Source organism: Pararge aegeria, chromosome 7 (assembly GCF_905163445.1).
Source record: "Pararge aegeria chromosome 7, ilParAegt1.1, whole genome shotgun sequence".
In the NCBI taxonomy this organism is placed as follows: domain Eukaryota; kingdom Metazoa; phylum Arthropoda; class Insecta; order Lepidoptera; family Nymphalidae; genus Pararge; species Pararge aegeria.
The window spans coordinates 2443980-2467961 of NC_053186.1; the positions used below are offsets into that span (position 1 = coordinate 2443980).

Genomic DNA, 23982 nt, shown 5'->3' on the forward strand with positions numbered 1-23982 from the left:
CTATATTTTATAAAAATCGGTTCAAGTTGGCCGCCGCCACTAATATGCCGATTATATATTTCACAAATCGCTCAATATGGGTATCAAATAAGGGACTTGAAGTACTACACTTGGAATAGTGCGAAAATGTACACAATATTGAATGTCGGGGTTTTTTTTTAATTAATATATTATTAACTAGCTGTCCCGGCGAACTTCGTGCCGCGGATCTTTTTTTTTTTGATGAGTGTTATATTTTAATACTTATTGTCCTATTCCGGACTAAGCGAAATCCAAAAAATAAAATATCATAAAAGTTGGTCCAGCCGTTTCTGAATTATAAATGGTGTAACTAACACAACTTTCTTTTATATATATAGATGACAATAAATTATAATATGCGTTAGCGAACAGACTTAGTTCTGCAGCATACGCGGTAAAAAAGATTCGTCATATGACAAACATAGAAACTGCTAGGCTTGTTTATTTTAGTTATTTTCACAGCATTATGTCCTATGGCATTTTATTATGGGGTAATGCTGCTGATATAGATTCTATTTTCGTCCTGCAGAAAAGGGCTGTTCGTGCGATATATAAAATGGGCCCAAGAGAGTCATTAAGGGATAAATTTAAAGAAGTTAAAATAATGACGGTGCATAGTCAGTACATATATGAAAATTTAATTTATGTCCATAAAAATATATCAAAATTTAAAAAGAAAATGCACTGTAACAATATAAATATTAGAAGCAAAAATAAACTCGCTGTGCAGTTTACTAGGCTACACAAAATTGCAAATTCATTCAAGGGCAATTGTATATTATTTTATAACAAATTACCAAATGAAATCTTTGAGTTGTCTCTCAATAAGTTCAAAGTTTATATAAAACGTAAGCTTACAGAAAAATCCTATTATAACATTAAGGATTATTTAAACGATAAAAAAGCTTGGGTGTGAATTGCTCTAGCTTCATAGCTTAATTTAAATTTACTGGAAGATGGTGATAACAAAAAAATAAATTTACCCGGCTAAGTTTGTTGTGGGCTCTTCTTAGACCAGGGCGCGTTTGGAACCCTCGTAGCTTTAGATTTAAGTTGGCGAACGAAGTTATCACCATCCCGTTACAATTATGTAAACAATTATGTATGAACGCTTCATAAGTGCCTGTGATAGGCCTACATGAATAAAGAAATTTTGAATTTGAATTTGAATTTGAATTTAAATTTAATATGAGGATTTAGACACTCGGTACTTGCAGAGAAGTGTCATGTACCTCATTCTTATCATATAATTATACATATCACATCCCATTATAAAAGAATCTCATGTTGCAGACAAGTGTCCAAACTTTGTGAGAAAAAAACCTGTGTGAAAGCAAACTTCTGTAACAATACAATAACCTTAGCAAGAAATTTGCTAGCTCGCAAAAGTTTGTCGTTTTCGAGTGTAGAATCAAGTGAAACATTATCAAGTCAACAATCAGACTTCAATGACCTCTGAGTCCCAGAAACCCGAATAATTAATAGATTTACAAAATTACTTTAAAAATGGCATCATATTAATTTTCATACGCTCGGTGTCTATTAGGTTTTCATTTAATAGACTGTTTAACACAATACGAGTGGGCCCATAAAGATGTGACCAATCTTTATATGTATAGGTACTAATAAAAGAAGCAAGAGTTGTTATTCTTTTGTTAAAATTCTTTTACCATGCGAACCATTTGAAAGATGTTTCTTGCATTTGATAGTCCACATCTCGGTTGTTCAACTTCCGGGCATAGACAATAAAGTAACAGCGCAGACGGGCTATGTTAGACGGTGGTTTGGGTGTATTGTTTTGATAAAACAAATGAAAAATAAATTCAAATGTAAGCTATTACTTATTGCAATTTATATTTATTTTGTTTTGCCGTTCCATTATGTCGCGAGAAGTGGAAGATGTTAAAGGAGGCCTAAACCAATGTGGTCGAAAGGCACCAATGTGGAAGAAGAAGAACCAGAAGTTGTAATATATCAATACAACCTTACACATTAGCACTAAAAAAGTACAAAGTTTGTGACTAAAATAACATTAGGTCCGCATTTCGTTTCGATAGTCGAAAATGTAGTAACGTTTCCGAGCATACAAATGTCATTCTAGTGGTAAAGAGATACAATAGATCGCCATAATAAAGTGTTTGGGTAAATAGCCCAGTGAACCAGTTCGCAGACTAACAATAGCACCATCAGACGATGCTAAGTAGGGACGATGCAAAGTGCTAAATGAATTTATTTTCTAGAATAAACCGACGGTAAAAGCACTGAAAGGTTTGTTTTTTTTCTTTATTGCACAGCTAAAAAACAACGACTTAAAACAGACTTGCTTCTAAAGCATTTTCTACCATCCACCTTCGGACGTGCGAATAAAACGAGTGTTGATATGGCAAAAAGAAAAATTTATGATAGTAAAAAGTAATATTACATTATATGTTTATAGCTATTGATACATAATATAAAGTAGTAAAATAGGTACCTTAGAAGGAAACTTATAATTGTTATTTATTTCATTGAGAGCTGATTTTTAAAACGCCATATATAATCGTTAACTATGACTTCACTTCACATGTGTGTTCGACGGTTTGTGTGTGTTTATTTTAATACATGTATAAATTGTATTCTTAAGATGAGTTTTTGGACAAATTGGCCCTAAAATAAATTTAAGATCGCAAAAACATAAACAACGAACTTTTTTCTTTAATTTTTTTTAGCTTTTTGCCACATTTTATGATTCTAGGTCAACTGGAAGTGCCTTGAGTACTGATTCCCTAACGTATGCCGAAATATGCTGAATAAAAGGTCGTATATTAACATTGCGAAGTCTCTGGCTATGACCACAATTGGTTTTTGCAGATAATTCAACATTTTCATTGTATGTTTTCTTTGGTAGTACATATTGCACTATTTTCCCTATGCCGGGCGGTAAACACCCAAATGAGTCAGTATTCACAAATAGATCGGAACGGGCCGGTTTCCTTCAGCTCACGATCGCTTTACGCAATACCTTGCCGTAAGTCACTAGCACTGGCGTGATCGGAGCCATGATATAAGTATCAATGGGATCTGCATTATTACTGATATAGAATTCCTTTATCAGAAGTAGATATATATATATATATATATATATATATATATTTATACCCATTTATATTATATATACCCAATGATTCACTAAAGATCTTATCAACAGATAGAAGTGGTATAAAAGGCCTAGTTTAACTCAGGCCATTTTAATTCTCTGTTTTATGCAAACATATGCCGCAGAAACTATGTTGTCGGATTAAATGGACCCGAGGCATTAAATTGATGTAGGTTTATTAATACCTAATAATGTACACATATTAGGTACCCTAAAATCACAAATAATGTAATAATTAAAAATCTGACGTTTATTGGAAACTTTTATATAATTAAGACTTCTTGGTTCGATTTCGATCTAACTAGGTTAAGAGATTCGCCTTTCCCGTTGAAAGTGCTACTCCAGCCATCCCAACTCACTCAAGAAACCCAACAAACCGCCCAGGTTGCAGATACTGTCACTAGTACCCATGGTGGTGAATCTGGAGTAAACAGGGTTTAATTTACCCGCTACAGCTTATGAATTGGCACCGCGTTAAAACAAAGTCTGAAATTACAACTGTGAACCATAATGAGAGCTGTTAATTCAAGTGATCATTTACCTATTCTGCGGTTAAGCAATTTAGACCATGTTTACTTCTTGCTTTTAACCCTCAACGCATAAAATGGGGCGTTATTGGTTTTAGTTGTGAACCTATCTAACTATCTGTCATGTGTCTGTTTGTGCCATCGTAGATCCCAAAGGAATGAATTGTTTTTTTTTTCAAATAGATGATGCTTAGCTATAATTTATGAACATGTGTTCCTGCGCTTGAAGATAATCAGCTCGTTTCCTACTTGACTTAAAATAGCTTTCACAGGTCTCACTGATTTGCCAATGTTGCTTGCGACAGCGATCCGTTGGCAATTCACTTAAAACGCGGTGAGTTGCGTTGGGTTTTAGTGGGTATTCCAGCCGCCTCTCGGCTGGTGAGTCCTACCATACATAGCTTATTTCCGGAAGGGATGCGTAAACGCGTTTCCCAGTGGGGAAAAAAAAGGTCTCACTTATTTGGAATGTACAAACTGTTACTCCATCGATATTTCCATCAGATAGTCTGTGGGATCCCCAACCCCCAGTTGCTTAAATTTGTGCCTAATTTGGAAAAATGCAGACCTCCGACCTTAAACCTACATACGAAATATCAGAACGCATAGAGCTTAATTGAATTATCAATCAATAGCGACATCGCGGCCTGATACGCATCCGTCCAAATCTAGGTCTCAAATGCTCAATAACTTCGCAGTTAGTTCACTATAATCCGGTCGCTTAAAGAATGCTGACGCCTCGGTTTTATCCTACTGAACGGATTTGACTCTTTGGAATGGAGATAGATTAACTCTCCACACACCTTTGAGAACATTATAGAGAACTCGCATGCAGGTTTCCTCACGATGTTTTCCTTCACAGTTGAAGCAAGTGATATTTTAATTGTAAAAAAACGCATATAACTTAGAAAAGTTGAGGTGCGTGCTGGGATTCGAACTCGACCACCTAAGTCGAAGTTCTCACTGGGCTATCATCGCTAAAGTCAAAGTCAAATATTTCTGTATTCAGATAGGCACATAGATGGCACTTTTGAGGCGTTGATTATAAACAAAATGTGTACATAGCAGTGAGTAGTGATGGCGATAACTACATTCGCTACGAGGGTTCCAAACGCACCCTAAGAAGAAGCCCACAACAAACTTAGCCTGTTATTTTTGTCATCCCCATCTCCCATTGTCATTTGAAAATATTTAAGAAGCAACCTTGTTAGAGCAATTGTTCACACCCAAGCTTTTTTATCATTTACGTTAACCTTTATACTATACTAAGACTTTTCTATGTATGCTTCTTTCTATAAGCTTTCGCTTTTTATGAATAATATACATAAATACTCATAGTTACAGATAAACACCCAGACACTGAAAAACATTCATGTTCATCACACAAACATTCAAGAGTTGTGGGAATCGAACCCACAACCTTTGGCTCAGAAAGCAGCGTCGCTGCCACTGCGCCAATCGGCCGTCACTCACGTCATAAGGATTTCGGGCGTAACAAGACACTGATAGATTCTATATAGTAGATCAAAACAAAGCATTCAAGATCTCTGACCTAAAACCCAGATACAAATATCCGCACGTGGGTTGGTCCGGCGGCTTAATTGAATTATCAATCAATAGCGACGTCGCGGTTTGCGCATCCGTCCGAATCTAGGTCTCAAATATAAAGACTTATGTTAGAGTAATATTAAATTTTCCAGATATTTTATCAAATGGATAAGGATTTTTACAAAACGCAAGTAATCAATTTTATTAATAAATATCTATTAAAAAAAAATTAAAATTATACTTGATTAATAACCAATGTTCGTGACATTGAGTTGGTGGGTATTTTGATATAAATAGGACTGCATTAATAAATGTATGGACTCGAACGATGCAAAGATACCTCCCGGTGTCGTAGTCGTTACCACTTAACTTCGCAGTTTTTTTTATTCCACTACAAGTTAGCCCTTGACTGCAATCCCACCTGAGGCAAGTGATGCAGTCAAAGATGGTAACGGGCTAACTTGTCGAGTACATGGCAGTTGTATTAAAGCCATTCTCCTAATCGGTTTTCACGCGACATCTTACAGTAACGCTAAATCGCTTAGAGGCACGTCGTTGGCATTACAGTGGTAAATAGCCACCGCCGAAGCCTCTAAAAAGACCAGACCAGAGCAAAATTTAGAAAATTTTTATTCCCAAATTGCCCCATCTGGGAATCGAACCCGCGACGACCAGCTAAAGCCACAGCGCTCACCGCCGAGCCAATCAGTTCTTCCAGCCTCTTTATTAATAAACGCGGCGCAACGATAGAGTAGTTATTCAGTGTTTGGTCACACTTCAATTGCCATCACGTCAAAATGAGAATATGAAGAGCACTACGCAGCTATTCCGATGTTATGCCACGTTTATTAATAAGGCCGTAGACGTTAACCCGTGTGTTACGTGATAGATTAATTATTTATGTCAATGTCACTATCATTACTATCCATCCATGCTAATATAATAAACTAATGTTGCCCGCGACTTCGTCCGCATACAAATTGTTGGTAAAACTTAAGATAAGAACGTAGCTCCTGAGAGTTTTTTTAAAAAGAACGCTTTTAGGGATGTTTTATTTAAAACTCTGTCTCTCTGACTCTCATACAGTCTTCATCCTCCATTTCACCACTTTAGGGTAGATTTCCGAAACGTGAAGTAGACTATGTTAGGTACACCCTCTTAATGAAAATCCTTTCAAAAAAATTTCAGCCAGACTTGATAGAATAAATAAATCTGCGGGGAAAATATGCAACAAGTAAACAAGTAATGGGACGTCAGCAGTACTGGCTTAGAAACGCCTGCGCGCGAGTTTCCGGTGAAACAAATTTGAAAAAAAATATTTTACTTTTAGGTAGAAACCTCAGTTTTTTTTTATAAATATACGTCTAGATTAAAAGAGCGTATTTTTGTTTTAAGGATAGTAATTAAAATGTTTTTTAGGTATATGGGCGCAGACGACTTGCCGCCAAGTGATTTAGCGTTCCGGAACGTTCCCGCGTAGAAACCGATTAGGGGCATGGGTTTAATGTAACTGCCACACCCCTAACTATTTAATCCGCACCCATCTTTGACTGCATCATCACATATCAGTATTTGGTGTCAAGGTCGTACTTGTAGTGGAATTAGATTAATATAATAATTTAAAAAGTAGAAACTTAATTAAAGATCGCAGGTGTACTTTAAAGCGGCGATAGGCCAGTGGGTAGGACTGCGACTTCACTTTCGGGGAGCCGAGTTCGAATCCCAGCACGCACTCCGCGTTTCAAGAAATTAAAATATCACTAGCTTCAACGATGAAGGACAACATCTTGATGAAACCTGTATGCCTAAGAGTTCTCTATAACATTCTCAAAAGGTGTGTGGAGTCCACCAATCCGCCCTTGGCCAGGGTGGTAGACTTATCCCCTTCTCATTGTGGGAGGAGATCCGTGCCCTTTAGTGGTCCGGTTATGGGTTGACCGTTGATATGATGAAATATACTTAGCAAATATTATAAATGCGAGAGTGTGTTTGCTTGTCCTTCCTGCAAGCCCTAACAAAGCAACCAATAGAATTGATTTTAGACATAGGGTTGGTTGAATGGAGAGTAACATAGGCTTTTTTTTTTGTCCGGGTGGAAAAGCTTTATGGCTTACCTCTGTCCTTTTGGGCAGGTCAGAGTTTATGTGGGACTCGTTTACCCGAACTAAAAACCACCACGGCATGTCCCTCTCGTTGGCTTTATTGGACGTCCGGGGAACCCGTTCTATACTTCCCACGGAGTAACATAGGCTACTTTTTATCCTAGGAAAACGAACGGTTCCTTAGGGATATGTAAATAGACTGCAATAAACGCGATCAACATATATTTATAATTCATTTGTATTATTTATATTTTATTTATACAACGTTTATCCGAATATAGAAACACTGCTGAAGGTTAAATAAGTATCGACTTTGCCTGAAATAAAGATATTATTATATTATAAGTATATTTCATAAGGAACCTTATTCAAATATTAAATCAAAAGATGCATTTTTTTTCTCTCAATAAAAACTAATTCAAAACATTTTAAGTGTTTACTTATGACAACCCTATTGAAGATAAAAGACCGACACACGCATAGAACCTACGCTACGCGACACGTATTTAATTATGGGACAGGAGTCACTTGATGTTCATTTTGCATGTGGTGTTAGGGCTGTATCTGATTCAATTTAGTAAAAACTATGGCAATGATTTACTCAAAAACTATTAGCGTTTCGGTTTCACAGCTATAAGTCTCAGAGACAGTAAATAATGAATAGCCTGTAAAGTAATATTTCGGTTTTCTTTTAACCGTTGCATGTTGTTTGTAATTTTTACTTTATTGTTTACTTTTAAGGAAACATTCACATTTTTAGTAGTATCAATGTCTAAAGCGATGATAGACTAGGATATGTAGTGTAATTAAAAATATATAATAATAAATTAAAATATTAGAAACTTAGTTAAAGGTCGTAAGTATAAGTTATATGTTGCTAAAGTTAACAGTTGCGTAACGCTTTATCCGGCGCGCAGTGTAGAGTTCAGGTAATTAGCTGTGAAAGTGGTTAATTGACCGGCGGCGCTTGATTGATCTGTCGACTTAACGGGCTGTTTCACTCGTGATTAACTACTGAGTAACCGATAGTAATGCGTGTTGTGATTATTATAATCTTTACATAGTATTAAAGAAATTCGCACTGGTTGTAGGTACGCTTGGATCTTTTAAACTTAGCAACGGGTTTTAATGCAGTTTTCAGTAATAGATAGAGTGAGTAAGAGAAAGGTTTATATGCTTATGCTTAATAAATGAAAAACCAAGAAGTTCTAAAATTTTTCATGTGACATCGTAACAAATATATTTTAGGCTAACCTAATGGTTAGTATGGTTAGCGTTAACACTAAACTTAACAAGATATAATACCGCGCCTACCCGGGGCGGCTCTAAATCATTATGTTATCTAGACTTATTATCATGTTACGGGTCTACTCGCACAATGAGAAGAGTTTAGGCCGTAGTGTATGAAGCTGGCAAAGTACGGGTTGCTTCACACACATTTGAAAGCGTTTGGCGGTGATTGATCCCCCTCGCCGAGGAGATGCGCTTGCGCACGTTAAGCTGTCGGTTCTGCGCTTGATATCTTTCCGGTAGTGTCGGAGGTGCCGTCCCATCGGACTATGAGAGTGAGGGAATACGGAGTGCACCTGTGTTTGCGTACACACAAGTACACTATTACATCTCCCACGTAGTTAAAAAATCGTTTTGGACACTTCAGACTTTACAGAGAACATTATGGAGAACTCTTAGGCATGCCGGTTTCCTCACATTTTCGAATCCTAATACGCCACCTCTCTTTTCAAAATTTTATGTATGTTTAAAGCAATTTAAATTGCTTCAAAGGTGAAGGAAAACATCGTGAGGAAACCTGCATGCCTGAGAATTCTCCATAATGTTCCCAAAGGTGTGTGAAGTCCAACAATCCGCACAGGGCCAGCGTGGTGGACTAAGGCTTTAACCTCTTCTCCGTTAGCTGAAGTGGGTCGGTAATGGGTTGACATGATGAAAAGATTTTTTATTTGTTTATAGTGCAGTGTCATTGATCGACCACCGAGACCATTGCAATGCAGACTTGAGGCCTGATTGGTATAGCTCTAATAGAAGTATAACTTTATTATTAGTAAGGATAAATAAATAAATATAAATATACGACAATACACACATCGCCCCAAAGTAAGCGTAGCTTGGGTTATGGGTACTAAGATAGCTGTTGAAAATTTTTATTAATATAATACACATAAATACTTATATAATACAGATAAACACCCAGACACTGAAAAACAATCATGTTCATTACACAAACATTTTCCAGTTGAACCCACGGCCTAGGACTCAGAAAGCAGGATCGCTACCCACCGCGCCAGTCGGCCTGGATATTTGACAAAGTAACGTTGTTTTCCTTTACCGTTAAAGCAATAGTTAAAACTCCTATAACTTCGAAAGTTTGGAGGTGCGTACCGGAACTCTGTCCCCCCGAAAGTGAAGCTGAAAGCCTAACCACTAGGCTATCGTCCCTTATCTGCCGTCGGTAAAAGGTATTATCTTCATAACCCCAACCTACATTAACCATGGTGGTGGTAAGTAGGTATAAATAATTTAATGGTAATCACTTTCATTGTTTAACAACAAGGTTGAGAGTACTCAGGAATTTTTAATTACTTGCATCGATTAGCCATTTGTTAGGACCGTTAATACGAAAGCAATTAAAAAGACACCCGCTCGCGTTAGGTTTTTTGACGGTTGACGGCGACCAAATTAAAACTGAGCTAAACAATAGATAATCCACACTAATCTTATAAATGCAAAAGTGTCCTTCTGTCTATTTGTTTTTTTATCATACAACATGTAAATGATGAAATAATACTTCATATGCTTTAGAGGTACATTATTTACTGTCTGAGAAATATCTGTGAAACCGAAACGTTGATAGTTTTTGAGTAAACTGCCATAGTTTTTACTAAAAGAAATCAATGACAGCCTCTGACAACACATGGAAAATTGTAATCTCGTGATTCCTTTCACTATATTAGGTACGCGTCGCGTTGCGTAGGTACTATGCGCGTATCAGTTTGGGTTGTTGGTAGACATCTGGGAAGTATACAACGGGTTCCCCGGACGTCCAACAAAGCCAACGAGAGGGACATGCCGTGGTGGTTTTTAGTTCGGGTAAACGAGTCCCACATAACCTCTGTCCTGCCCAAAAGGACAGAGGTAGCCATAAAGCTTTTCCACCACGACATAAAAAAAAGGTACTATGCGACGGGCCGGTCTTTTATCTTCAATAGGGTTCTCATGAGTAAACAATTAGAATATTTTGAATTTCGTAAGGGAGAATAAATATCTTTCTTTTGATTTAATTTCTGTAACACGTTGTTTATATATGGCTCAGCTACTGCACCAATCTTTATCTATATAATGTATAGCTACAGAATTAATAACATACAGAATTCAGCCACCATTCATCCATTATTGCATGAAGTGTATTTTGTCGAAAAACAAGGAAAACAACCCGCGCACGTCTCACTTCACACCCGCGGAATATTGCTAGCTCACAAACTTTTGCGATTTTCCCCCTTTTGTGGTAAACGTGAACGTAAGAGTTTATATAATTACTGTCAACTGCTAAATGGAATTTAGTGCTAAATTTTTAAAATAAAACCGAACAAAAGAAGAAGAGAAGTCTCGGGCAACAGCTAGTGACTTAAAATTAATGTTTTATAAATAACACTTTATCCTGTTTAACATCTGTAAGCACAACTTTTGTTTTATTTGGAAGAATTCAGTGTCATCTGTGAAAAACGTTCATTTAGGTATACGTATTATAAAATATGATACTACAAATAAAACTCAAATTCCGTGAGGATTTTGAGTCTTATTTAGTTCGCTTGTCACTACCTCTTCTTCTTTCAACTAGTAGATTCCTTTAGTCGACTAGAGGGAATATTATGGTAAAGGGCACCAGAGATTATGGGCAATCCCTCCCACTGGAAGAGACCTCCAGTCCAGCCGTCGACTGTTACCGACTGTTACTGTGAGGGCCGAGTTCGAATCCCAGAACCACCTCTTACTTTTCTAAGTTATGTGTGTTAATAGCAATTTAAATATCACTAGCCTCAACGGTGAAGGAAAACATCTGGAGTAAAACCTGCATGCCTGCGAGTTCTGCATAATGTTTCCAAAGGTGTGTGAAGTCCACCAATCCGCACAAGGCCAGCGTGGTGGACTAAGGCCTTAACCTATTCTCATTGTGGAAGGAGACCCGTGCGCTGTAGTGGGCCGGTAATGGGTTGACATAATGAAAAGATTTTTATATATAGTACAGTGTCATTGATCGACCACCGAGACAATTGCAATGCAGACTTGGTACCCTGATTGGTATAGCTCTAAAAGAAGTATAACTTGATTATTAGTAAGGATATTTGTCAAAGTAACGGGGCCGTGGAACTATCAGCTTTGCGTCGGTGTCGAACCGCCAACCGGCGAAGCGGAAAGAAGATATTGAAATTTCCCGTTACCTAGTTTTGTTTACGTAGCTATTAAATCTAGGTACTAACTGTGCCCCGCTGTTTCACCCGTGTTTAATTTAAAACAAAAAAAAGAACATAGTCCCAGCTTCCTCCTTGAACGGGCTAGCAACACCGAAAAATATTTTGCAAATCAGATTTAAACTTAACTAATTAAGTTTATAATATACTAGTTGATACAAAAGTTCGTTCGCCTACAACTTCTGATGTGATGATATAAACTTATATCTCGACCTATTGAATCGCGTTGCCCGCCCGCGATTTACTGTTTTGCCATAATTTCTTCAATCTTTATACTCCACACCAAACAGATCTCCGGCAATGTACTCTCTATGCACGCTTCGCTCCGACACCTCAGGAGTTGTTGACTTTGAGAATTGTTGATTGTTGAGTGGTTTAAACAATTACTAACATAATATATATCATAAAATTCCGCAAGGTAACGCCAGCTTCTAAACAATAAATACAGCACGTTTACACTATAAAATGACATATTTTCCCATACTTTATAATTACCATTCCGTATTATAGACATTAAAGCGTTGCATTAAAAAAACGCTTGTTTTTTTAAACAACTTTAAACAACTAATCAATCACAGTTTTTTTTTGACTAACTTTACTTAGAACTTCTCCAATCTACCAATACCGAAATGGGGCAAAATTGTTCATTCCCTATTCACTCTCATCCGTCTAAGAAACAAAAGTTTGAATGGACTACGTGAAGAAAGTAATTTATGGAACAATTAGAGGCAATAGACATTCCATTATTGTAGCATCATACCCTCGCATGCTTGCTGCGAGTAGCCTTGCGTGACAGAACGTCGTGAGTAAATACGTTTTTTTGCCCTTTGTTCAGTTGCGAGGAAAATTTTATTATTATTGGCAAAAAAAACTTTGTCTCACCGCCACACTATGGTCTTATTCCAACTTATTGGCAGGAACATCCATATCCCGAGTCACGTCGAAATCTGTTAAGCAATTTCATACATTTACCGGAACCAACTGGCAGACTCCAAGAATTCGTAATCAATAGTCGAAGACGCCCGCGTTATTATAGATGAATGCGTAGTTTCTTACATTTAGAATTAAGATACGTATTTTCGTAACTTTCACCAACTGGTTCCGTGGTGTAGTGGTTATCACATCTGCTTTACACGCAGAAGGCCGCCAGTTCGATCCTGGCCGGAATCATAATTTTTTACGTTTTTTTGTTTTACTTTTTTTTAAGTTGCACTTAAAAAAAAGTCAACTCAATTTAAATTTTTTCATCTAACTCAATTTTTTCATAAAAATTGATATTAATAGAAAAAAACTTAAATTATTTATATTAAATCTATGACGAATATTTTATAAATCGAATTCTAAAAACGTCTAAACTATATGTCGACGCACTGTTAGAAGAAAAAAATGCTTCCTTCATTTTAACACTTTCATTCTTTGCTAGCAGTTCCCTACGACTTTGTTCGCGTAAAACTTCAGTTAAGTATTTTTTCCCCTATATAAACTTCCCGCGTCACATTTGCCGCAATATTATCATCGCATCGTTGTTCTGCTCGGGTATCATCGGGAGGATTGTAGCATGATGTAAGATAGACTATAGCCTTCCTCACTAATAAGGTTACGGGACTTGTAGTTCCAGAGAGTTGCCCATTCAAACAAAAATTCAAGTCTCGTGCTTGATTCTTAGTATAAATAACTATAGAGAAAAACTTACATTAAATTTGTAATTATGAAAGTAACCTAAGTTATTCGTACTCTTTATAAAATCAAAATATCTGCCAGAGAAAGTCCCTTCGAAGGTATTCAGTTGAGATTAACTATAAAGAATTGAGACAGACAAAAATTTTGAAAATTATTTTATTGTTATACTGTCATATTATTATATCATTTAATAAAATTAAAAAACGTTTGAAACATTACAAACAGACACTGCAGTTTTATTCAAATTTATGTATAGATAGATAATTATCAATAACGTATCGCATAACCATTGTCGTATAAATAATTTTAACGCTTGGTTAAATGTCCATTTACCGTGTAAAATAATATAATTAATAATTACTTAATTCCTTTTTTTTTTCATTTCCTGCAGGGCTAGCATCAGCCGGAGAGAATTATCTCCCCGGGGAAAGGATAAAATCCCACAGTCTTCAACACTCAGAGAAATGGCGCACAAAAAATATCCAAATAATATATGTGCAATTATAATAAACTTGGCTTAACTTCTCCTATTCCATGTTCCCGTGCTTTAACAGGTGGACACGCTAATTATATCCACTGACAGGGAAACCCCTGGAAATAATCGGGGGATATAATTTTTATCTCCTCTCTGTGCTAGCCCTGCTGGTGAGCACACTACCATGCCCATGCCCACATACATAGACTAAGTATTCTTATATTGTAGTGCGGTGATACTTTTCGTATTTTAATGCTTAAAACTAAAGCTACAACTTCAATCCGCGCCCTGGAGAGGCGCACAACAAACTAAGTGTGCGTTATTATTTCTTAATTTCATTCAAATGGGTATTTGAACCTTGGATGAATTGGTTGCATGACGACAATACACCGCTGCGTCAGAGAGGTCATCAACTTTTTATTTCTACAAGACTGCCCAAAAAAGTGTTATACTTTCGGTGTTCAAGTATGTATGTGAGTTTCTTTGTGCCACCGTAACTTCTTAATCCCCAAACAAATTTGGATGTTATAGGGTTTCGTTAGAATCTTTTACATAATCCCAAGTGATCCTGGCTATTAATTAATACGAAAAATTCAAAACAGTGGCCGTATGGCCATTTTGGAATTTCCGTGCTGGGATCGGCAAAGGATTTTTGGTTTTTTTAATTACTTGCAAATTAGTCTGTCAAGTTTTAGGACTTATTATTAAATCCAAGAGGAAAGCACGGTGAATACGCTAGTGCATCCCTTATTCTTGCCCATAAGTCTATCGATAATGTTATGTAGGTGCAAGTCCCACATGAGCAGTGATAGCCGCTTTCGGTGAGTCTCAGTTCTATCGTGGTGACGGAGTCAATTATTCTACTACTCCGGTCAACTATTCCGGTCAAGCACGCAACTTTTTAGAGTTGTGTGCGTTTTTAATTTAAGGATTTTAATATATCATTTGCTTTAAAGGAGAAGGGAAACGCCGTGAGGAACCCTGCACGCCTGCATGTTCTCCATACCGTTCTCATAAGCGCAAAGGCGTGTGCGCCTGTAATACTGAGGAGTACTACTAAGATCCATATCTCTCTCTCATGAGAGTCCTGTCCAGTCCTAACCCAACAGAGGGAATCGGACTGATATTTTCAGAGTTTAGCGCGTTCTAACATACATTTCATTGTCAATTATTTATATTGATGTTATATGAAGAATGACGAAATTCCATACAAACTTTCATCGCCTTTTTAACCCCCCTTAAAAATGTAACAGTCTGGAGCATTTCTCAAGAATCGGTCTAAAAAATACAAAGAATTTTAAAATCAAACTGGTACCCATAGATTCGCTCCTACAAACAAACAAACAGTTTTATTAAGAGTGAAAACAAAGAGTTTAACTAATAGCGGAAGAAAGTTTATATGGGAAACTTAAGTCGTAGACGGAAGAAATTGCGGGGGACCGCTAGTGTTGAATTATGATGAAACGTTAAAAGTGATGTTAAAATATGGTATACGTAATGCATGTATATTGTTAGAACGTGATCAATCAACCGATTAGCAACACTTTTTACTGTGTGACGATATTTAAGCACTTACGTATTGTGCTATTGCAACGTTACAAAATCTACTCCAACTAACGGTCCGTTAGGTAGGTACCCAATTCATTTATGTAGCAAACTGCAGGTATTATGTAAGTTTTAAAGGAATAGGCAAACAGGATACTGGCACACAGTGTGGTTATCGAAAGGAATAAATTTTAGATTTTTTTTGATTTCACTCTGAAAAATATAGGTAATCATCATGATCACATCAACCCATTAACCACCACAGGGCACGGGTCTCCTCCCACAATGAGAAGGGGTTAAGGCCGTAGTCCACCACGCTGGTCCAGTGAGGATTGGTGAATTCCACATACATTTGAACACTATGAAGATATCTGAGGCATGCAGATTACCTAGCGATGTTTTCCTTCACCGTTGAAGCAAGTGATATTTTAATTACTTAAAACGCACATAACTTAGAAAAGTAAGAGGTGCGTGCTGGGGTTCGAACTCGGCCCCCCGAAAGTGAAGTCGAGCTCCAACCCTATCACCGCGTTACTGAAAATTATGGGTGAATTTGCGAAAATTCGAAGTGTCCCTTTTCCAAGTCGGTCGAAATCGTGCCTTGGTCGCGTGCTCAGCATCTCAGAGCCATATGTTACGCTCGCAAACGAGTTTCATATTACACAATCCACTTGCATAACCTTGGGTTGACATATAGTAATATGAATTCACGTTCAGCAAAATCAAATTTTCCGAATGTATGTCGCGTGAGTCATATATGGAGTATGTTTGCAGTATGTTTGCAGTTTCGTCTTAATAACATTTAGATTCTTCAAACTTAATCTTCTACAACCAAAAACAGATTAACTTGGCGGATATGGTTAGGAGAGCCAAACCCAATTGATATGGGATAAGGCTAGGTAAAAATGGATCATAGTATCAACTGAATTATAAAAAAAAAATCTCAGTTGTCCAGCTCCTTTGCAGTTTTTATTGCAGAATAAATTTTTCTAACTATTCTGCTGCATATATAACGTTTCGAGGCATATAGAAAGGATCACAAGGTCCTGTGTTTGATTCCAGGGTCAAAATAGTTCTGCCAAGAAATTTCACTTCACAACACAAAAGGCTAAAGTGCCACCAGAACCTGATCAACAACAAAAAGGGGTTTCTATTTATCAGAGCCACTCTAATAAGCCCAAATTAAATCTGTATTAGGGGAAGTGGGTACAATTATTTTCCACATACTCTAAAATTGCCACAATTCTAATAAATTTAAATTAACGTCATAATAAATTATACAAGATATGGTGACAATGATGCTCATAATATTTAATTTATCTCTTAAAACCTTTCCATATCCTACCTAAAATCTAGGAACAACACATGAGAATATAATAAGTAAATAATATTTCTTATCACTGATTAGATATCTGTTATCAAAAAACCAACATGTGCACTTTGCTTGCCCTATCATTTTATCACATGGCAATATTTCTTAGCATATTTGACATTCCTTAGAATCTCAATGCTGATGTGAAATTCTATCAAAAACTTGATTAAGATCTTCAACTTTTCTTTTCGAACTTCTAAATTAAAAAACTTTGTTATTTTGTCATCATCACCATCACCAAAGCTCTGATGCCTTGGGGGGGGCCTTGGCTTGGTCAAACAAACTTTTTACATCAGAGGTGGTCAGAAGCAGCTCTGTTCAAATTCCAAACTCCCAAAACCTGTCCTCCTGTACTTCATCACTCTTTGGTTAACCAACCTGTCTATATGCCCCTCCAATTTGCAACAAAAACCGTACAAAAGTATTTTTTTTAAACATTTTTGGAAATTATTTGATTTAACCACACGCAAAACACCTCTGGTGGATTTAGTCTACTGATGTAATGTTTTTAGAGGTATTTTCAACCACTTTTTTCTTATAATTACAGATTTTTTACTCATACATATTCATATTTCATACTCAACCACATCATATAATGTCTGCTGGACAAAAAGCCTCCAATCCCATGAGTGACTTAGCAAGTTATCAGGCTTCACGGATTATTACTACATGTTATTGATGATAATTTAATGCATTTCAATGCAGTATCTCTAGACGAAAAATCAAAACAACTGAAACTTTAAAGGTCAATTTGTGAATCAAACCTGGGACCTGTGATCTTTACGTGCTCACCGCAAGACTTTCAGTGAGAGCCACTCTTTTTTTTTTGTTTCATCAGTCACTGAAACGAAATCATACATCCAAACAATCGATTCGATCGATGGTCACAAGGTCACCAAATCGCCTAATAAAGGGCGTGCGGGAATACGCACACAAATATGGTATTATTGCGCTTACAATGATATCAGCACTAATTTTTATAATTTACATGACTCACTCATTTCGTCTCGCTGTTTTAAATTGGTACAAAGTATAAACTGTACCGGTCGATTAAAATGAACAGTAAAAAATTAGCTTTTAGTTATTACACACATCTAAACAGGAAAAAAAACAAAAATAAAAGTTTCAGATTGTAACCATGAAGTATGTGGGTGTTCTAAAGAGTACTACATTTCAGAAGAATGTTAAGAGAAAATTACCTTGTCTAAACATTTTAATTCCTCAGTAGGATAAACTGTTTTTTCACACCTTGCGCAAGTTTTATTCATCGTGACTTTGTCAAACACACAATCACTATAAAATTATGTACACTCAAGTTTCACTAAACAACACAGTTTCACGTTACACAAACAAAGTTTGAAATTCACTTTGTTTCAGGAAAAACACTCACGAGCACGATTTCTGTAGCATCTCCGAACGCGCATGCCAAAAGTATGACAAATGGCGGCGGATAATGTTGCCAGCATCACAGTTAGCAACTACCAATTTTATATTTCTACCATTTCTACAAATTATTATTATTACAGGATGTATTGCAATGAAATAAAAAGATAGACAGATATCCTCTGAATCAGTTATAATGTTTTAATCTACCTAAGAAGAAAGGAAGGAATCAGTTAAAAAGGGAGGTCAGTCTAAGTATACGTCAAAACAAAATGAAAAAGATAATTTCATTTAATAAAATAACATCAGACAATAATCAGCAATTACTACAAACATTGGCATTTATCACGCTTTAAAACGGTCAATGCATCATTAAAAAGTTGTTTCGAAGTTTGTATCATTTCTGTTAAGTTGTTATAGTCTTCTTGTTTTTCTTCTTCAATCATTTTTAATTTGTCTTCCATTATTTTAAGTTTCTCTTCTGCTAGTTCTAGTTTGAATCTCAGATCTTCTTTCTCTAGGGTTTCGTACCCTTCACCAGTGGGAGCTTCCGAGGATATCGTGCTGGGTTTATCAAGTGCAGGTATTGAAGAGAGTTTTCTTAAAACTGTACTTTCTGCTACTGGGTCATATAATGTTGTCTCTTTGTTTAACAGAGTTCTTGACGCTTTTGATCCCCTCTTGGAACTTTCTTTTAATACTTTTATTTCCTCTTCTAGTGATGCTAAACGTCTCTCTTGGCGCTTCTTCCTTTCTCTGAGTTTTCGGTGATCTGAATCCAAATCTATCCACTTTCGGCGTTCAGTATTTAATCTTTCATTCAGCGTTGCTACTAATTCTGATAATGTTTTTATTTCATTATCAGTTGCCGTCTTCATTGGTGTAAAAAACACACTTTGTAACGAACATTCTTCGTATCTCAAAAGTTGTGCTCTCAATTCGTCTATTTTTGTCGCCTTTTCCGAAGCTTGCTGCCTTAAAGCGTCAATTTTGGCGTCTGTATTTTTTAAAAGTTTTTTATATTCACCAACTTCACTGTTCATTTTATTCATTTTGCATGTATTTTCTCTAAGGATTTCCTGATAATATATTTCCAAGTTTTTTATTTGATTCTGAAAAAAACAGATTGTTTACTTAAGGTTAAAGAATCATAAGAACTTAGTTTATATTGTGACTCAGAAATGAGCATAATTTTACTTGTCTCAAACTAACCCGCTGTTCATTTACCAGGAGATCGTCATGATTACTCTTCTCGACAAATGTTTGCATTTTCTGCCTGATTAGTGTTGCATCACATTCTAGATTTCTTATCCTACAACGAGCTCCTTCTAATTTTTTTCTTAGATCCTGATTTTCTTCTCTGAGCGACTCTGACTCTTTTATGGCTTGATCTGCTTCTTTTTTTCGTTTCAGTTCTAAGTCACGTATAAACTGAAATTATTCATTGCAAAGTATGAAAAAAATTATGTTAGTAGGTAGTCACATCAGAAATTTAAAAAAAAATCTTCAAAAGCTTACTTGATTTTGATCCTTCCACTTCATTTGAACAGAGTCTTTTTGCTTCCCATTAAGTTTTCCTTCAAGCTCGGTGATTTTTGCTTGTAACAGGAAAATTTGTTGTGCTCTCCCTTTCCAACCCGCTATATCGTTTTGTAAATCTCTGATGCTCGTGAATTTGTCACCCAGCTCCTGTTGCAATATTTTTGTTGCTAATAAGATGTCATTTTTCAATTCAAGATTTCTATTTTTACTCTCGTATAACTTTTTATTGACAGCAGAAAGTTTACTGTTCAACTCCTTCAGTTCGTCTGAATTGGCATCAATAGGTTCTTCTTTGCAAAGGCAGGCTTCAAATTTTTTGTTTTCTTTACTTACAATATCCAATTGCATTATTTTTCTCTCAAGAGAAGCATTTTTAGTCTTATAACTTTCTATTTCAGCAATCAGATGTCGGTTTTGTTTGCACAATCTTGCTATTTTGGCACTGATAACACCTGCTGATTTTGACGATATCACCGGTCCTGATCCAGAAATTATATCACGAATTCGTTGGTTAAGATCAGTTATGGTTTTATTCAGTTGCTTAATAATTTCATCTTTTGTAAACACACATTTCCGCAGTTCATTGTTTTCACTTGTCATTATCTAAATAAACCGAAAAGAAATTTTATTAAAATAATGTTGCCTGCGTTAATCAAACGCGTTTATTACGGCTCTTACAAATCGCGTGGGATATTTTTATTTTCCTGAAATAAAATGCCTAAGTTACTCTTCGTCCTTTTAACTAAGTCTGTGCCAAATATCGAGTTGATTAGATGCTTAGCTAGGACGAAAAGTAAGGACAAACAAACAAACACCCTTTCGCATTTATGTTATTATTGATTATACTTATTTTAATACTTATATAACTTCTTATTGAAATACACCAGAAATGTTCAACTGTTTGACTCTTTAAGCCGTTTATAGATATTGAAGCTTGGTATAAAAGGTGCGTATTAAAATGTACGGCGCAGGCAGGGTTCGGAACCGGTTTCAATTTACTAAAAGAAATTTTGTTTATTTAAATATGTTCCTAAATTAACCGAATCATTTCAATCGATTGAATTTAATTAAATAAGACCCGGTTTTCCAGTTTAACCGGTTAAAAAAACAAAACCAAAACCTTATACAAAATGATTCCAATATCATGGTTAATCACCGAGACCGGTTTGAAATTATTTCCGGTTTCCGAACCCTGACCGCAGGTCACTTATAGATAATTGCCAGACTGACAGAATCAATTTAAACGGGTTTCCAGTTCTAATTGAATATTTAAAATACAAGTAATACCTTAAGCTGTTCAATTAGATGGGCATTTAGTTCTGCTGGATAAATAGCGTCATCCGGATCTGGTTTATCCAACCCAGCTAACATTTTCAATTTCATTTCGTCTGTTTCCTCTATTTTTCCCGCCAACTCCATTACCTTCTCCTCTTTTAAATTGGCTTTAGATTTAAACTTCATGTTAGAACCCTTTTGTTTCGTATCCATCATTTATAAACATAATTTATTATAATGGAAAGCTTAGCAAAAACTAGTTGATGACAATCATCATACTGTAATATTGTATGACAATAAAAAATAAATGTTTATTCTTCATACTAACATTGTAATCATGAAGGTTATATATTGAAAATCTGTAGCCCGCCCACCTCATTAACCTTTTTACTAACACGTTGGCTATAGGTACTTAACTATATCAGTAATACCATCGCTTTAATATGTTACTATAGTAAAACCAACAAATAGGTTAAAACAAAAGTAGCTTCTTTTAAATTGGACATTTATTTTGTCCATTCTTAATTAAAATAAATTAAACTTATTTTTATTTAATTATTTACATTTCATAATGATTTATGTTTTGATTAGAGAACATACCCTTTATTTAATTTTTATATAGGCTGTGTGGGCATGTGTTGGCGCACGAAGAAAAAAACGTCGCGCCACCATGCCATTTTCCGTAGTTAATATTTTGTTAATCTATAGTTTCAAAATTTCCTGAGAACAGATTTGAAACTTTAGCGTGTTTTTACCTCGCAAGTGTGAATAAAGTCGTAACGCGAATGCATTGATTGTGTAACTACAAATTCCTTATTAAATTATTTATTAAAATAATTGATTAAGGTTTTAAAACAGCAGGAGAATATGTATGGTGTAATTTATAATTTCTTCAATCCGTATACTCCACACCAAACAGATCCTTGGCAATGTACCCACTACGCACGTTTCGCTCCAAAACCGGAGCATCCTCAGGAGATGTTGACTTTACAATGAATAATACGGAAGGACACTTGCCGCTAACCACCGAAGGGGTTGCTACGGCGTCACCGGGGGAGTGGGGCGAGCGCGAAAGATCGCCATGAGAAGAGCCCAAGGGCTCGACGATATAGGGGGGAGAGTGGGAGAAGTCGACCTGAGGGTGCCTCCTGCGCGGGCTCGGACCTCGGCTTGGTTCGACGTTAATTTGACTGTTATGTGAAAAATTCGCCAAATTTTAATAATGTTCGCCTTTTATACCTTTCTGACCTCTTGGCATCTTCCAATCCATGATATAGAACAGGTAGTTTCGACAGTACAACTAGAATCTAGAATTCTAGATGTCATAGCGGAACTAAAGCGGTTTCGCTCCTGATATAAGGTTTCAAAGCGCTAGGGTGCTATTGTCCAAATGATTTTTGCAAATGCGCGGCCAAAATTGAGGTTTCAATCACCAATATATATAGCTGTAATCTGAAGAATAAAAATGCCAAATCGATAGTTTTTGTAAAGAAAATAATTGCTATTGAAGTTATACTTCTTTGGCGGCGTTAGGAAAAAATCATGTGCGTGCGATGTAACGAAATCCGTGCGCACATGGTTAGGTACACAATTTAAGCAGGATGAAGGTAGTTGCGAAATCAAGTGAGAGGGGAATACATCGTCCGCCAGCTCACTTTGTACGATGCGCGCTCAACCCTGAAGTAAGCTATAAGGTTTGTCAGTGTACACTTGTCATAGTCTCCGGGCTCATTCCGGTTATTTAATTGATTCAATTGGACAAAAATCTCAAATTTTAATGTTCAGTGAAACTTGGTGGTCAGTCAAAACTTCCAATGTATTAAATACTTTATTTTTAATTTCTATTGTTAGTGGCGTTTTCTCTACATACGTAGAATAAAATAAATAAACGTAAGATACAATTTTTGAAAACAATAAAATTAAACATTTTTTAAAAGTTTATTAATTTAGTTTATTTTCACGGCACTTCACACATGAATCATAATAGTCAGCTGTACTCTGTAGTCTGTAGTTCACCACTTACTAGACATTCGCACACTCTGTGTACCTATAGAAGAAAAAAAATAGTCAGCTGTCAAGCTGTCATCTTTTCATTGATTATTTTTGTGGTATTGCGCGAAAATAATAATTAAAATACATAAACTTCTTTCCATATCACCATAGCAAAACCCCGTGTATGGGTTGTCCATAACCACCAGCTTAGTGCAGTGTCCCCGTGTGCGATTTCATTGCGGCCCAGGTTAGTTTTAAATTAATATATCCTTGCATACATTTACGCTCATTTCTTATCGTTTTGTTCTTCAAACAAATAGTTTTCACGGTGAATTACGTTATTGTATCCCATTAATCAACTTCTAGTTCTTGTACATTCTATATATGTACTTTAAGCTATTTTCAAAAGATTCCTTTTAGAATAGCCTTAACTTTTTATCTGTTTATAACAGCTCATATAACATGATTAAACGAGTTGCAAAGTTTAGTTCTTGTAGGATATAGCATAGTTTTTAGACTGTCTTACATAAGTCTGCCATTCATTCATATAGATGTCAACTGCTGGAAATTCCATACACTACAGACTTTCGAGTTTTAACGTTATGTTACTTCCTGCGACTAACTTGATGATATCTGTCAACTTAAGGGATAGTCTACAAATTCTTATTTTCCTGTATTGTTCAAGCACCTAGAGACCCTCAAAATCTGTAGTACGTAAGTGCTTTGCCAATTGCCACTTCAGCACACAATTTGATAAGCTTACAATAGCAATTATTAGGTTCAATTTAATTTTTTTATTAAGGCTCTATACTCTATTTTTACAGACTTGCCTTATTATATAATAAATCTTTCCATTATTTTAATAAGTGTAAATAATTCAAAAATTTAAAAAAAAAACTC

General features: G+C 36.0%; 3 protein-coding genes and 1 non-coding gene across 7 annotated transcripts in view; 2 read left to right on the top strand and 2 right to left on the bottom strand.

The window, feature by feature from the left end:
• LOC120624986 (LIM and SH3 domain protein Lasp-like) overlaps positions 1 to 18330 on the bottom strand; it is a 31195-nt gene extending 12865 nt beyond the window's left edge. For both annotated transcript variants that reach the window (XM_039891872.1, XM_039891871.1), the window contains exon 1: positions 18090 to 18330. In XM_039891872.1, coding sequence (XP_039747806.1) covers positions 18090 to 18158 — 69 coding nt within the window. In that variant the 5' untranslated portion in view covers positions 18159 to 18330. The remainder of the gene's footprint in view (positions 1 to 18089) is intronic.
• Trnav-uac lies at positions 12916 to 12988 on the top strand. Its single transcript has one exon. It is a non-coding gene; the product is annotated as a tRNA-Val (tRNA).
• Positions 18331 to 18598: 268 nt separating the features above from the next.
• LOC120625256 (coiled-coil domain-containing protein 13) lies at positions 18599 to 21318 on the bottom strand. The gene is made up of 4 exons (XM_039892260.1): positions 21103 to 21318; positions 19792 to 20418; positions 19486 to 19704; positions 18599 to 19385 (listed from the first exon to the last, which is right to left on the bottom strand). Exons 1-4 carry the CDS (start codon positions 21304 to 21306, stop codon positions 18600 to 18602), a joined length of 1836 nt encoding a protein of 611 aa, XP_039748194.1. The 5' UTR covers positions 21307 to 21318; the 3' UTR covers position 18599.
• A 1786-nt stretch (positions 21319 to 23104) lies between these two features.
• LOC120624873 (WD repeat-containing protein 7) overlaps positions 23105 to 23982 on the top strand; it is a 191710-nt gene continuing 190832 nt past the window's right edge. The window contains exon 1 of one of the 3 annotated variants that reach the window (XM_039891626.1): positions 23105 to 23329. The gene's annotated coding sequence lies outside the window, so the exon portion shown is untranslated. Of the gene's footprint in view, positions 23330 to 23787; positions 23797 to 23982 lie in introns of those variants that run through there. The other 2 variants (XM_039891628.1, XM_039891627.1) reach the window with 2 other exon arrangements.

Coding starts and splice junctions, on each gene's coding strand:
- LOC120625256 (XM_039892260.1), bottom strand. CDS start 21,306: ATGATGGATACGAAACAAAAGGGTTCTAACATGAAGTTTAAATCTAAA. Junction 20,419..21,102: donor ATCTAATTGAACAGCTTAAG/GTATTACTTGTA, acceptor CGGTTTATTTAG/ATAATGACAAGTGAAAACAA. Junction 19,705..19,791: donor AGTGGAAGGATCAAAATCAA/GTAAGCTTTTGA, acceptor GAATAATTTCAG/TTTATACGTGACTTAGAACT.